Source organism: Rhynchophorus ferrugineus, unplaced genomic scaffold, assembly GCF_030347505.1.
Source record: "Rhynchophorus ferrugineus isolate W39M unplaced genomic scaffold, kcgeb_rfMv2 rfM2, whole genome shotgun sequence".
NCBI classification, from domain to species: domain Eukaryota; kingdom Metazoa; phylum Arthropoda; class Insecta; order Coleoptera; family Curculionidae; genus Rhynchophorus; species Rhynchophorus ferrugineus.
This window is the reverse complement of record NW_027472581.1, coordinates 14,467,347-14,482,735: the sequence shown is the minus strand read 5'-3', so window position 1 is coordinate 14,482,735 and position 15,389 is coordinate 14,467,347. Positions and strand designations below refer to the sequence as shown.

General features: G+C 32.1%; 1 protein-coding gene and 1 long non-coding RNA gene across 3 annotated transcripts in view; one reads left to right on the top strand and one right to left on the bottom strand.

Annotated features, from left to right (window-relative positions):
* Nucleotides 1–15,389, bottom strand: part of LOC143191861 (uncharacterized) — a 40,899-nt gene that overhangs the window by 11,181 nt on the left and 14,329 nt on the right. Inside the window, exons 1-3 of one of the 2 annotated variants that reach the window (XM_076397303.1) lie at nt 14,846–15,235; nt 13,044–13,177; nt 12,824–12,984 (exon numbers count right to left, since the gene is read on the bottom strand). In XM_076397303.1, the coding sequence (XP_076253418.1) occupies nt 12,824–12,984; nt 13,044–13,052 (170 nt within the window). In that variant the 5' untranslated portion in view covers nt 13,053–13,177; nt 14,846–15,235. Of the gene's footprint in view, nt 1–12,823; nt 12,985–13,043; nt 13,178–14,845; nt 15,236–15,389 lie in introns of those variants that run through there. The other variant, XM_076397302.1, reaches the window with a different exon arrangement.
* LOC143191863 (uncharacterized) lies at nt 7,335–8,024 on the top strand. Its single transcript, XR_013004651.1, has 4 exons — nt 7,335–7,433; nt 7,536–7,636; nt 7,721–7,805; nt 7,884–8,024. It is a non-coding gene; the product is annotated as an uncharacterized LOC143191863 (long non-coding RNA).

The window sequence follows — 15,389 nt, the reverse complement described above, 5'->3', positions numbered from 1 at the left end:
TGTTAATTGTATTGACCAACAAGCACATAGTACAATTGGATTAATGACTATTTCACGTGGGTTCTAAAGATTATGGTTGACACCACCACCAATATTGTGTTCTTTCTTTTTCAATACGAAATCACCACCCACCAATTACCTATACAAACGCACACAACTAAACGTTTGTTAAACATAAACATTTTCACTGAAGATTTCCACATAAATCGAATATACTGCGAAATTAATTTTGCCTTCAAGGTGACATTTCAATAAGAATAAAAGTTATTAACTGCATACCTAATAATAAATATTTAGTAAATAAAACTATACTATATATAAAATATTTATTAAGTATATTCCATTCGGGAAAAGATTGATATAAATTATAAATTCCATTAAATATCCAAGTACTTATTCGCATTATAATAATCCTTATAATCAACATCTTAAGAGTATATATATTATGTCCCTCCAAGATAAGCAAACGAGAATTATTCTCGAAAATTTTGTAAACAAATCCAATAAATTTAAAGAAATTATTAAGAAAATATAATATACAGACAATGTAGAGAACTGTAAAAAGATTAATAGAGTTACTAAAATCCCACCAATTATTCTAACCTCAAAAACTCTTTTTTTATTTCCTATTCTTGGGATAACCAGTCTGTATCGATTTTTCATATTAGAGATCAGGTTTATCACATAAATAGAGAGTATACAGTGGGAAAATTCAAATTTCAAAATGTTATTGTTATATTGATTGTTACAAATATGTTACATTGATTTTTACAAAATCTTACCTTGCTCTCTGTTTTGGGTTAGTTCCGATCCAATATCGGCAGTTCTGCTTGTTTACATAACCCTCTAAATTAATATAGGTCTAAGCACTGAATATTACGTTTTTATAGCGTGGAGTACACTAATATCCTTAAGCAATAGACATAGCCATTATCCTTTATAACTTACACTAATTAAATTTTGCAAGAATGGTAATTCAACTAGTCTTATAATTAAATGAGGCGGTGAAAATCTAAAACGTTTTATTCCGTTCAAACAATAGATGTTAGTTCTCCAGACGTTAGTTCGATAAGTGCACAGAAAACTGTTTTTTCTTCACTGGCATGTAATTACTCGTACATCACGATGTTGAAGCTGCTCGAAATGGCATTTTCAGTCAATTCATGCGGTAACCATTTTTCCTCCTTTTGCATCTCTCCAATCGCATATAAACATCTAGAGTCATCCTAGTTTGATCCTGAGATTTCACATTGGATCCGCATAATTTGACAAAAGCTTAAAAAGATACTTGTATCAATTGGTGCAAATAAATGGCCAGGAAATACAATCGCTATGCATCAAAAGCTGAGTATAATATCTACACAGATAGCCCCAACCAAAATATCTAATCCGCTGTATGGATCTTCTAAAACGAACCAAATATATATCATCAATAATTACCCATATACGAAACATTTAAACAAAATGATTGCCAATTGTCAACCATGCCGTTAGAGCAACGTAGAACGGTGAATTCTGAACGGCACATAACCATATGTTTGCCAAAAATGCTTCGTGAAATATGAAAACAAGCGACAATGAAGATAATCGATATCACAATACAATCTCCATCAACACGACTGATATAACCATATGACTGACCTAAAGAATTGATGCATGTCTTCCATAGAGTCCTAATTTGCACCAAATGACTTTTTTTTTTCAATATGCATTCAAAAACCATGTATCCCAATCAGAAGTGTTACGAGTTATTAGCTTAAGCTCATAAAAAAGTTTATTGGTCATCATGAAGAATAATTCAAAAAACAATAAAGTACGAATATTTTCATCATTAGACAAAAATATAAATAGTAGCCATCATATACACTAGAAAACTTAATAATGTTGAATGGAGAACTATTATTTCATGTTCAGAAGTCTTCAAAGTCATCGAATTTTACAGTTATAGTCTCTACAAAATAGAGAAACTCATGTCATCAAGATTTATAATGGTCTGCCTATTGCATATTATTTCCCTTATTATTTTATTCTAGTTAAAAAGAGACACAGATGCTGTCTGATACGTCCGAACATGTAACCGAATCAACCTATAAAATTCGCCCAGTTGTCAAATATCTGCAAAATTCTTGAAAACATTGAAACATAAAAGGTTATAAACTAACGTTGTTTTGCCGGCTAAAATAACGTTTGTCGGTTTTTAATCTGTAGTAATAATAACTAAGATTTTGAATAATTATCCGTCTGCGTCAAAATTCTTTAATGCAATAATGTTAAGAGGTTTAAACTCTTACCTATAAATTATTGTGGCTATATAATTAACTGTAGTTCTCAGATATACGATAATGTTAAAATAAATTATATTTGATAACATTTTATTTTGATTAGAATTTTCTTGTATGTCAAAGCCATACTGAACTAAAACCCAGAGTTGATGCGGCAACATTGCAATATTTTGACGTCACAAATATCCATGACGCATTACTACAAAAAACCTTTGAATGGACTATACATTACTTGAGAATATAAATTGTTAATTAAGTGGATTAAGCCGTTAAACGATACCATAGATAGAATGGAAAACAGTTCAATGTAAATATAATAAAACAACTCTAACCTACAAATAATTGTGGCTGTATAATTAATTGTAGGTTAAGTACTTCGATAATATATGCATTAGATGCACTATAATGTTAAAATAAATCATATTTTATAAATATATAAAAAAAGGTATATCAATATAAAATAAACTAAAATACAAAGTTAAATGCGGCAACATTGCAACGTTTTGACGTCATAAACTTAGTTAACGCGAGTTCACTGTTTTATTGGATGGATTGTAGTTTAAGTTTTATTTAACAGTTATTTACAATGACACTTCGTATTTGCACCAATACATATCGCTTATCAAAATACATGTAAGAACCTAACAAAATAGGCTCGTGTAAAATAAATTTATATTTTAAATCGTATTGAAAAGATGTTAATATTCAAATTATATAGTTGAAAAAAAAATTGTAATGCAGATAATGAAGTTATTATGCACTGCGACACTATAATGCTTGACATTTGAACTTTTGAAATTGGCTCTGCTCGGATTTCAACTTACGTGTGTAATTTCGCAAATATTTCTTAAAGATATTAAAATGTAAAATAAAACAGACTATAAAAAATCAGTTACCTACGTTTCATTTTATTCACAACATGATATATACCATAAATATCCCAAATCATTTTTTTTTTGTATACCGAAAGCGGAAAATTAGTTTAGGTTTAGACCAAACCCACTCGGTTCCCAAAGATCCACATTTATATCCGACCGAACCATACTATTAATAATTCCCTCTACATATTTTTTTATTCGTGATTTAGCTCAGGCCACTTCAATCCTATTCCTGATGCCTCAATCGATACTTTGAAGGTTTTGTGACCTCAAATAAACCTGAGTGCTATTAGGACAGGTATAATCCATAAAGAACAAATACATAAGTTACTAAATATATACGATAAGTTATCGATTGCGGATTACCGAGCGAGAAATAAGATTAAAGCTAAATTAATACTGATAATATACCATATATTTGTCACGGTATAAAAAAAAACACGAAAAATTTACTATCATATATCACATATAAAGAAACACGATACATCATAATTAAATTATGTCCCACAAAGTATTTGAACCTTGAGTAATTGCTCGCTTCTTTGAAACTAATGGTATTAGGGGAACTATTTGCGTGTACTTTTCAAATGAAGCGCATATAATTCATGTCGAATATTACATCGACAATGATGTACCGAAAAAATTATATAGTAATTAATTTAGACGCTGAATAATAATAGTTTTAGTGTTAAAGAAAGAAAAGAAGATTGCATTTCGAAAAAGTTAGAAAAAGAAAATAGGATCAAAGGATTTACTTCATGAAGGCTTGTTAAAAAGTAACTGAAGTGAATGGTGATACAATATATAAAGAAAAGTTTTAGCATATCATATTTGTTTTACATCTTACATTAGATAAGGTTAGTACAATCTTAATTTACATATTAATTTATTACTACTGTTCTGTTGTACTTGCATTAATACACAAGCAAGACGAGTCGGGATTAATACATCAGTATGTATTTCCCAAATAATAAAACAAAACTACTTGAGCTAAAGTTAAGAATACACTTATACATTAAACAAGTTCGTGTGGTTTCGTTCGCTTCAATCTTCTTGTGTTTTTCATTTTTCGTATATCCATTTAATTTCGAGGTCATCGTGCAGCTCTTCGTTGGATACGTAGTGATAAGCATTGGTAATTAATTGCAGAACTTTGTTTTCTCAAACTCGGAAACTGCGCAACCACTTCAAGTCCCACTCGCAAGATTCAGGAAAAAGACCGACTGGAAGAACTACCAATCTCTTCGCCTGGAATCCGATCTAATTCCGAAAATTAACACTCCAGAACAGCTCGAGGAAGCCGTACTCAAGCTTACTCGTAATATTCAGTCTGCTACGACTCTGTCACAGTCGAAATTTCATCACAACCGCAACCGTGGAGAAGCAACCCTCCCGCTTTTCTTAAACGTAAAATTCGCATCAAAATGGTCTTTGCAGTTTAGCTCGGTTCACCCTAGATTTTGCAGACAAAAGAGAGACGAACAGAGCATGCAAGGGGGTAAGGGTGGCCGTCTCGACATGGCGAGTGATGAAATGGACCTCATTTCTCGCGGACTAAAGACCCTTCTTTCTGGCGTCTCCAAATGTCGCGTGGAGAAGACGCACAATGTCATCCCTCCCTGAAGTTAGCGGTTACAGGAAATTTTGCAGTTACTAGCCAAGAAAAAGTCGAGCTCCTCGCAGAGACCTACGAGGCCCAGATCAAATGTCTCCCTCCCGCAGAGAACACTAAACCTAAACACAACGACACTGTCATCAACGAATCCAACTCCATCAAAAGACCAGTCACCCCAGTTTTTCTTTTCGGGTCTCCAAAGTGTCTAGACTATGATCGGCAAACTTCAAACCAACTCTATAAATCTCCACCGACGGAATATCGTAGGTAATCGATTAAAAAACTCCTGCATAAGCAGCTCGCGGAACTGGCAAACATCATTAACTCCATCATGAGGCTGCAACATTTCCCGGCATCTTGAAAACACGCATATATAGCAGTTATTCCCAAGAAAGGAGCAAAATCATCTCCATCTGACTAGCAACCTTCTCAGTGCCATTTCGAAGCTTGCCGAGAGGGCAATATTCTACGCTCTCAACTCTTTCACAAAGGAAAACAACATTATTCCTGATGAAGAATTCGACTGTTAGGCGCAACACTCATCCGTCCATCATGCTACCTGTCTGGCGGCACACATCCATCACGCTCTTGACCAACGGAAAAAGCTTGGAGCGGTTCTTCTGGCCCTAACCAAAGCCCTCGACAAGGTATGGCACGACGGTTTGATCGCAAAGTGCGTGTGGTTATTAGTGGTGCCCTTTTCCAGGCTGAAACGACCTCATCAGTCGCTGCAGTCATAACTTTTGCCCCATACGACAGTATCCTGTCGTGCGTTAACTTAAGTTCGCGAATCAATAGAATCGCCGGGTCCTCGTGCCCAATAACGCCTGCCCGATCAGCGGGTGCCATATCCCCAAGTCGACAGTTCCGTAGTAGCAATTTGCTCATTTTGTAGATTAATCCCAAATGCTATACTCGGTCAAAAGCTTGTAGGACATCGTGGAATACTGCAGGGTAGTATTTCTTTTCTTCGAATGCATTTTCAACAAACACTGTTACTCTCTGAACTTGGTCGATTATCGAGTGGTGATTTCAAAATCCAAACCTTAAAACATTCCGGAATGTGGTTCCGTTTCAAACAGGCATTGAATATATATGTCATCATGATAATTGCTTTTGTGGCTGCTCTTTAAATAACGCAGTTGATATATAAGTTTCAGGAGGCCTTTTAAAATAAATAAAGTAGTTTTTAAAGTAAATTAAAAGTTTTATTGTAATTTATATAGATGGCTGTAAGTTTATAGTCCACATTAGATAGAATCATCTGGTGTAATCCATTACGAGTTGCTAAAACCGAATAAAGCACCGGACACATCTTACAAAACCCGTGAAATTATACATAAAGTTAAAAAAAAAGGAAAAAACAAGGAAATTAACACACATTCCTATTCATCAGATATTGCCCAACTTCATCTTAACTGGAATGGACGTCTGAATAGACTCAAGAGGCATGTTTTGGCACTGATGGATATTTTGTCCTTCTTTTAAATTAAATGGTGAACATTACATTTAAACTATATGGGAATTTATCAAACCTTTTACAACGAGCTTGTGAGCAAATGCGGATTATTCCTTCTCATTTTATCATTTATAAAATTTGATTTGTGTTGGTAGTGATCGACCCTGTTGTCAAATGTCTACAAAATTCTCCGAAACTTTAGTGACAATAATTAGAGATTATAAACCGAAAAATATTGTAAACCAAAAGTTTTATTGGATATACTATAGCTTTGTTCTGATATAATTCTTTAATTAAATATCATGTTACCCGTTTAGCTTGTTTCAATCTCGTTAACTTCTTCCTCTTGTATTTCTTCCCTTTATTTTAGAAGCAGGTTTAGAATACGGAATACCGCTATGATAAAAAAATGCTTTAAAATATTTTTTTTAAATACTAAAATACTACTCCTTTAAAAATAATTGAAAATTGTATATATCCGACTCAATTTACTTATTTAAACGCTTCTTCTAGTAAACCAGTAGTAGTTAATATATACAGAACGAAATTCAAACATCAATAATGTTTTTAAAATATTACTAAAAAGTCCAAAAAAATAATAAAGATGTATTGAAAAATAGCAGAACAAAGAAAACTGATATCGCGAACAGAATCAGAAAAATATAAAATGAAAGCAAAAAACAACTACAAAAGAAGCACCAGGCTACAAACGAAAGATAATAAAGAACCTGAGAAGGAAGATAACACAAACACGATATTTTTTCACTTAATGCGAGATCGCGACGCTTGACGCAACGAAATAAAATTGACGTTGTCAGAAAATACGCGACCCCAACGCCATTTGTAGATAAAAATCTCAATACGCCTTTATAAATCTATTATTACGCAGCAATAATAACTATATCTTTGTAAAATATTATTTTGACATAACAAAGTTTTTCTTAAAGGTGCTCTAAACAACTTTTGAGATGACCCCATAGAATATAGAAATTTAGAAGTGAAAGTTATATGAAAAAATCGAGTCCCACGTTTAAGCTTTTCGGAATCTCCGTTACGCGGCCAAATGTAAATGAAAAATGCAACAGCTATGTGTGTGTTTCTCTCTCGTTCGGCCTCGGTATTAATAATTCTAACCTAAGCAATTAACGGCCATTTTAAGGTGATATAATTTGTATTGTTTATTTACGTCAAGTTTTTCGGTATGTGATTTTATATATATTTGACAATTACTTTAGATTATTCTGTGTATTTTAATTTATTAGTGTAATAAAAAGAAAACCTTAAGATGATCTCCTATGTAGGTCCAGGAAAGTTTGTGATCATTTTAAAGATGAAGACTATAGACCAAAATGTGGAAAGCCATGGCTGAAACAAGATGTAATTCCTACTACTAATTTAAATAGTAAGTATTTTGTTAAATAATAATGATTTATTGCATTGAAATAATTAAGCAATATTTATTGAGATTATTTACCTTTACTACAAGACAAGGAACATATGCTCCCAATGGCAATATTAAATCACATAAGTTAGATATATAGGAGATTCTCCTTCCGCAACAAGACCCAGAAGTAAGTATATAATAAGAAACTTATGTTTATTATTAGAGAATGGAGGTTCCAACTTGAAATTTATATGTTCATTTACAGATAACTCAGCCTGTCCCAACAGTTGCGTTTCAGGTTGGATGAAAAACTAATAGCTTTATCCTTATTGAAATGCAGTGGCAAAGGATATAAACTGTTATCGAAGATATTCTGCTTGCCTTCTAGAAGAACATTAATGCAGATACTGAATAAGGTTCCTTTTTGCTGCTGGAGTAGTAACCTCTAATTTTGGTCTATGGAGGTCTTCGTGTATTGAATGAAACTATGTTTCCCTTAACACTTTATTGATAACACTAACTATTATACATCTAATTAACTAATGAAAATGTATGAATGTTTGATTATTGAATGGATGATTGTTGATTGAATGTAAGATGCTTGAACGTCCAAAGATGAATGCCTCTGCTATCTATTTTTATGCGTGCCTTGATCGTTTTTGGTCAATCTTATTCTGTGGCCAGTTCGCGATAAGAAAAAGAGGCCTGACGTCACCACAGGTCGTTAGTTCAGAAACTTGACTGTATAGACCGAACTGCAGAGTTGCCATATTTGATAAAATGTACCTCAATTTAGGTAGGTTGTTAATTTAGTTGATTCTAAAAAATAATACAACAGCACCATTAATAGTTATATTATCTTATTTTAATATTTGTTTTAAATATTAGAGAGAAGATAACATCAGCGGATTACGTATTTTGCGTAGTGGAGATATCTCTGTGATTATATCAATGTCTTTATGGTCAAAATTAATGTATCTGTAATATATCGATAAAATATATTTAAATATATTCATTTTTTTATTTTCTCAGTAAAATTAAAAGAATTTTTTTTAATTTCCCGCTAAAATTTTACTATAAATTTTTAAATTTTCCGCTCAATTTTTTAAATTCCCGCTAAACATTAAATTTCCCGTCGTAACCAACTGTTATACGGCGCATGCGTAAGCGCTCTCACACGGGCATTCCGAGCGTAACTTAGAACCAATTTTAACATAGGAGGTGCGCTTCTAAGTGTCTTTATTCTATGGACAACCCCGAAGACATTGACATTATTAGAAAAACGTTATCTGCGAAAAACCTACAATTGAGCAAGAATATATCAGTAAAATGAAAAATATTATGTATTATACTTAAAAAAATAAAAAACAAATAAAACTTTTAATATAACTATTATATATATCGTAAACAATGTACATACTTAAATAAGAACTTGAATTTTGATAATAGTATAAATACGAGAAACTGGGGGCCTGTAGATATGTGTAAATAATCATTAACCACATTATTAATTGAAAACAATAAGTCAATAATATTTCCAATAAGTGTATCAGTTATTTCTGAATAATGAAACATGTATTTCTGTAGGGTATTCTATTATAAAGCTGCTACAGTTTTCATTTTAACTAATTACATTTCAATGCATAATAAAACACCATTCCAAATCGCATCCCAAACTCTTTTACTTACACACTTTTATAACAGAGCTTCAACACTAACAAGTATTTAATAAGCTGGATGAACCAAGTTGCTAATTATTAGCCATGTACATGTATTTTGATCAACACCTGTTGATAAAATTGTGACATATCAATATAAGCAACTGTTAAATTACCTAACCTATTTAAGTTTTCTAACCTGTATTAATTTACCATTGATTATCATTAAGTTAATATTTAGTATGTATAAAAGCTAATAATGGAATGTTTAAAATTACATTTACGACATTCAACAAACATTCAATATTTTTGACGATTTTGATATCAGTGACAAAGAACGACCTAAAGCTACAAAAAAAGATCGAACACAATGAATTAATGGCAAGGCTTATTGGGCGAAAACCCAACATAAACTGTGAAAGAACCTCCAGAGTACTTAGCAAGTTATGAATCAACTATTTCAACGTTTACATGAGATGGAATTGTTAAACAGGGCGACGAATACACTGACTTACAGGCCATATATTCGGATGTTCCGCAGGGCAGTGTTCTTGGTCCATTGTTATATCTATTCTATATAGCTGACCTACCGACCTCAAGAGACACTACTGTTGCAACATATGCTGAAGATACAGCGGTTTTATCATCGCCCAAGGATCCAATATCAGCCACAAAAACCTCCAACTTCATCTTAACAAAATCGAATTGTGGTTGAAAACGTGGCGTATCAAAGCAAATGAAACAAAATCTACCCATATGACATTCACCTTTTGCAGAAGAACATGTTCCTCAGTAAAATTGAATAATCATGAACATCCGCAAGCAGACAACGTTAAATATCTGGGAATGCATTTTGATCGACGTCTGACTTGGAAGAAACATATAGTGACAAAACGCAAACAGCTTGAGCTTAAACTAAACCAAATGTATTAGCTGATAGGGCGTAAATCTGAATTATCATTAGATAACAAGGTTTTGCTGTATAAGTCAATACTTGGTGCCCATCTGGACCTATGGTATTTAACTGTGGGGTACTACTAGCAGATCTAACATAGGTATCCTCCAGAGGTTCCAGAATAAACTGTTGCGCGTCACCGTCGATGCCCCATATTACGTGTCCAACAAACTGATTTAACGCGATATCCCCATAGAACCCATAACAAGTGTGATTCACTCTTGCACTCGCCAAACAGTTAAATGTGCGCGATGACAATGAAGTGCGTAGGCTCAAACGCAAACTACCATACGAACTGATTAATAGACACATAGAGTGAAATTTAATAATTTCTAGAATAAGTTAAAATAGTCATTATAATAAGTTAGGATAGACTTTAAAATAAGTTAGAATAGTATCTATAATAAGATTTATATTATAAATTGTAGAGCACTGTACTTGTAATTGTACACTGACTGAAGTGATATTCTACATGATAGGATGGATATACTATATAACGGAAATCAACCAATAATACTTATTGCCCACGGGCAGATTGTTAACGTTCTAAAAGATTAATAAAAAAAACATGAGATGGAAAAGATCCTAAAGGAGAAGAAATATTTAAAACCAGAATGCTTGTTGAGCATATTGTGGGATCAGCATATGGAGTAATCTAATACGAGTTGCTAACACTTAAACATTATATTGTTGCAAATAAAGACCAGCAACAGTCAGTAACGGATGTGGCATGTTATTACAAGAGTTATAAGGGATATACTGATACAGCTCGAATGCTAAGTTCTGCTGCATCTACCGTACTCACCAGACATAGCGCTTGTTATGATTACCATTTATTCAGATCGATACAGCATCGCTTGTCTAACCACACTACTTCAAAATGCCGAAGAAGTGCGAAAATTCATCAATGATTGAATCGTTACCAACCCAATATCAATCCTTCCACGCAGTATCGCCATGTTACCATAAAGATGAAAAAGAGTTATAGAAACTGATGGAAAATAATTTGATTACTATATATACTACAAATTTTTCCCAATAAAGGCCTTTTTAAACTGAAACCCTTTAAACTAAAACTTTAAAAATGATAAATAATTTCTTTACATCTATAGATATTTTAAAATAATTAATATATAATTTATAAAAAATACAACTTCACATTATGAATGTATGGCTGCCGTAGCTAAACTGACTCCAGCTAAGAAGTTAGATAAATATTTTTAATAAACACATCAGTTATTTGTGAACGATAATAATTAAGCTTAACTAATCTTAGCACATCTCTGTAGGTTATACTAGCAATATCGCTGCTAAAACATTCATTTTTTCAGACACAAAAAATGTCTATTTTCTACACAAAACATCAGAAAGAGTTTCAAATGGAAATAAGAAATAAAGTCCAGGCACTAGAACACTAAAACAATACAGATACAGAAGCAAATAATATCTAAAACAATTTTTCAGTGTGCTATTGCAGTATGTAAATAAATTAACGCGATATACGAGAAAAAAGATATAGTCGTAAAACACAACTCTGTACATTCAATGAATGTTTGCAGATGATAGTAGGACGACAATAAGCAATCCATTTCCTATAGTAAGAAATAGATATTTCACTAAAAAACAAGGCGATAAGCTCACTGAATTATAAATAATAAAATTAAAATATATTCCGCAAGACAGTATACTGGGTCCGATACCGTACCTCCTATATAATATCTTATATATCGACACATCCATCTTAGCATCCCAGAAAGATACAATAACAGCATCAAAGAACCTTCAAACACATCTTAATAAAACACAACTCTGTCTGAAGACATGGAGTATCAAACCAAATGAAACAAAATCTACATTAATTGTAACATTCACTCTGCGTAGAAAGACATGCCCACCAGTGAATATCAATAATTGTCAACTTCCACAAGCTGGGAATAGTATATAATAAATATCTTGGTAAGTATCTATACCGACTCCTAACTTGGAAGAAGTACATAGATGCTAAACGAAAACAACAACTTAAATTATATCAAATTTATTGGCTTATCGGCCACATTTCCAAGTTATTATTAAGTTATTATTAGATAACAATTGATCATATGAAATCCAACTATGGGGTACTGCTGACAAATCTAATATAGCCATCATACAACGGTTCCAAAACAAAGTATGACGTGCCATTGTCGGTGCTCCGGTCTATGTCTCAAATGAAGTCATATAACGCGATATTCCTCTAGATCCCATAACGAGCTTAATTCATAATATTTGTGTCAAGTACTTCAAAAGAGTATCAGCGCACCCCAATGTGCTCGCGAATCAGCTAAATGTCCAACGTGGTATTTAGAATAGGACTAATTAAGATAATATTTTATACAGGAGATCACTCAATGAAGTAATTTTCTACATGGCATGTATATAATATACTCATAAGAACTGTTTAGTGCCAACTGGGCAAACTGTGGAACCACTAAGAGTAATATTTTTTAAATCCTATAGTAATGGTTTAACACTAACAAATATTTCATTATCGAGCGTAGTAATGCGGCCACAGATTGCCACACACAGTAATATAAAACTTAGGTTATACCTTACCAATGTCCAAGAAAAAGCGGATTGGAGAACACATTTGCTGTTTGTATGGTGCTAGGTCGAGAGTAGGAGGGGGCCAGCAGGAAACAGCAACCTTGCTTGCAACATTCCTTAGGTGGTGAGCAGCTATAGTGGCCGCCATCGCATTTATTGCCAGTCAGTTGCTGTAAAACGTAACTTCCAAATAACACCTCAAACGTCGAGTGTATCAAAACAATCCTACCGTAGTCATGAGTCCGGGAGGAGTTGTGTGGTTGGAGACAGCAGAGGTGCAGTAACAGCATAAAACTGTCGCATTGCACCTTATTCGACGTATGTCTATCTCGTCGTTGGCCAAAATGAATGGAAGACAGTTTGCTGGAAAAACAAACATTCGAAATCGAAATATATCCAGCATTATTAATTACTTAGTTAAATATTAATAATCAATAATCAAACTAAAACTATATCTATAATAAAAAAACGAATTATTTATTTTACTATGATTTCATATTATATTAAGCGACTGACTTATTTATTACTGACAGATATTTCAACACATTTATGTCATATAAAAAATAGACAGTAATGGACTTAGATAACGATATTCAATGCATCGCAATTCAGTCATAACGATATACAATTATTAATATTTTAGAATATATCTTAGAAAAACTTATGTTGCTTAAATTTAATAATATACGTTTTTTCCTAAATAACATTTTCCTAAATTCAAATTCATATTCATTTTTCATATTCATTCAGATAACTTAACTCAATATGAACTGAGGTACTGAAGACCTATAAACATAAAACATAAAAATTGACGATAAACATGATATATTTCAATGCCGAAGTAACAGCATCGATATATTCAATTGTGTATGTATGCAATGCAATATTTCCTTTACATATGGTAAATGTACCTTTTATGTTTAGACTCTTCTCTTGTAACTTTATATATTTCGTCTAGTAGCATTTATATACTTTGCATACTCCAAATATGTTCAATATTATTTGCAACAGTGTCAGTACCATACACTTCTTATATATTTTTATCAATGTACATCATATTTTTTTAATAACTACCATTAAAAATATAAAATACTATATATGTTTGGGTCTGATAGATTTTAACATCGAAATTGAATAAAGAAAAATTACTAGATAATAAAAAACTAGTTGTAATACAATATGATTGAGTTTTCAATCAAAATCAAACGCTAATAATTTAACCTTTGTAGAAACATTAGACGTTGAACAGTGAACGGTAAAAGTAGTGAAATGTAACAAAAATAAAAATCCTCATAATACAAACATATTTAATAAAGCCCATTTTTAATAGTCGCTGTAAAACCTAGAAAAAAAGCTGCGTTAAATAAAAAGTCAGTTGCAGTTATTTAATTTAATGAGGCTTATTTTCTGCTCTTGTATTTCAGAACGTTGCAACTCAAGCGGCTTACTAATAATAAAATAATTTATTGTTTCACATAATGCATCACGCAATCATTTTTATGAAAAGAATAAAACAGAAACGCTGGAAAATTGCAGTTTTACAAAACGCAAAAAAATATTTACGTTTTCAAATCGGTATATATTCTTTTGTAATATTTATATAACAATTAAATTGTTTAGCTTAATTCCCTACATTTAACCTTAATACGTATTCCTTATAATTCATGTAAATCAATGGCATGTCAGTTATTCCAACAAATAACCAAACCATAATTACTCGTAGGTTTTACAAAACAAAATAACTTACTGCAAATACTTACAAAACGTTTTTAAAATTTATTAAATAAACTGTATTATAACCGAAATTGGATATAAACAACTGTCACTGTTAATTATTATTTACACTCAACACATTAGTAATCAATATTAATACTATCTTATCTTTGACAACCAATAATTCTAAAGACACGATAAATACATTTGATATTTCCAGATTTGTTTTAAGACTAATACATACTTAACGATAATACACCACAATGATTAACATAACTTCACACATTAAAACCTTTTTTTGTGTGTATTAATACTTACATGATGAAATATATATGCTCGCATTACAGAGTTTTCACGATAGTATTATAATAAGTTAAACAAACGTTACGAGATGTCAAAATCCAATCACATAACCTAAATTCACTGTAATCAGGTATCGTTTTAAAACCGAAGGAATGATGAAATAATGCAATATATACTCCAGGAACACAATTTATCAAAAACGCTACATGCCGACAGTCAGGTTCGGTGTTTTACTACGAAAACAATCGTTCCGTACCGCGAGTGAATCCGTACAAGTGTTATTCGTTCATAAATAGACGACGGTTTGGTTATTAAATAAATAAAACCGTCAAGTCATTGAAAATGTGTAAAAATGTAATAACGCGAGATAAACTATGTTCGATTTTTTGTGACGTGAAGATCACTGAAGCGAAAAATTACAAAACAGCCAGCGGGTCCGAATTTTTTATTGAAACATTGCCAAAATTGAAATTTTTTATGGGATAATGACAGATACGAGGTTCAATCGGTAATAAATTTGACGTTAACAGACGTAATAAAACAAAAGAAATGTTTCCCA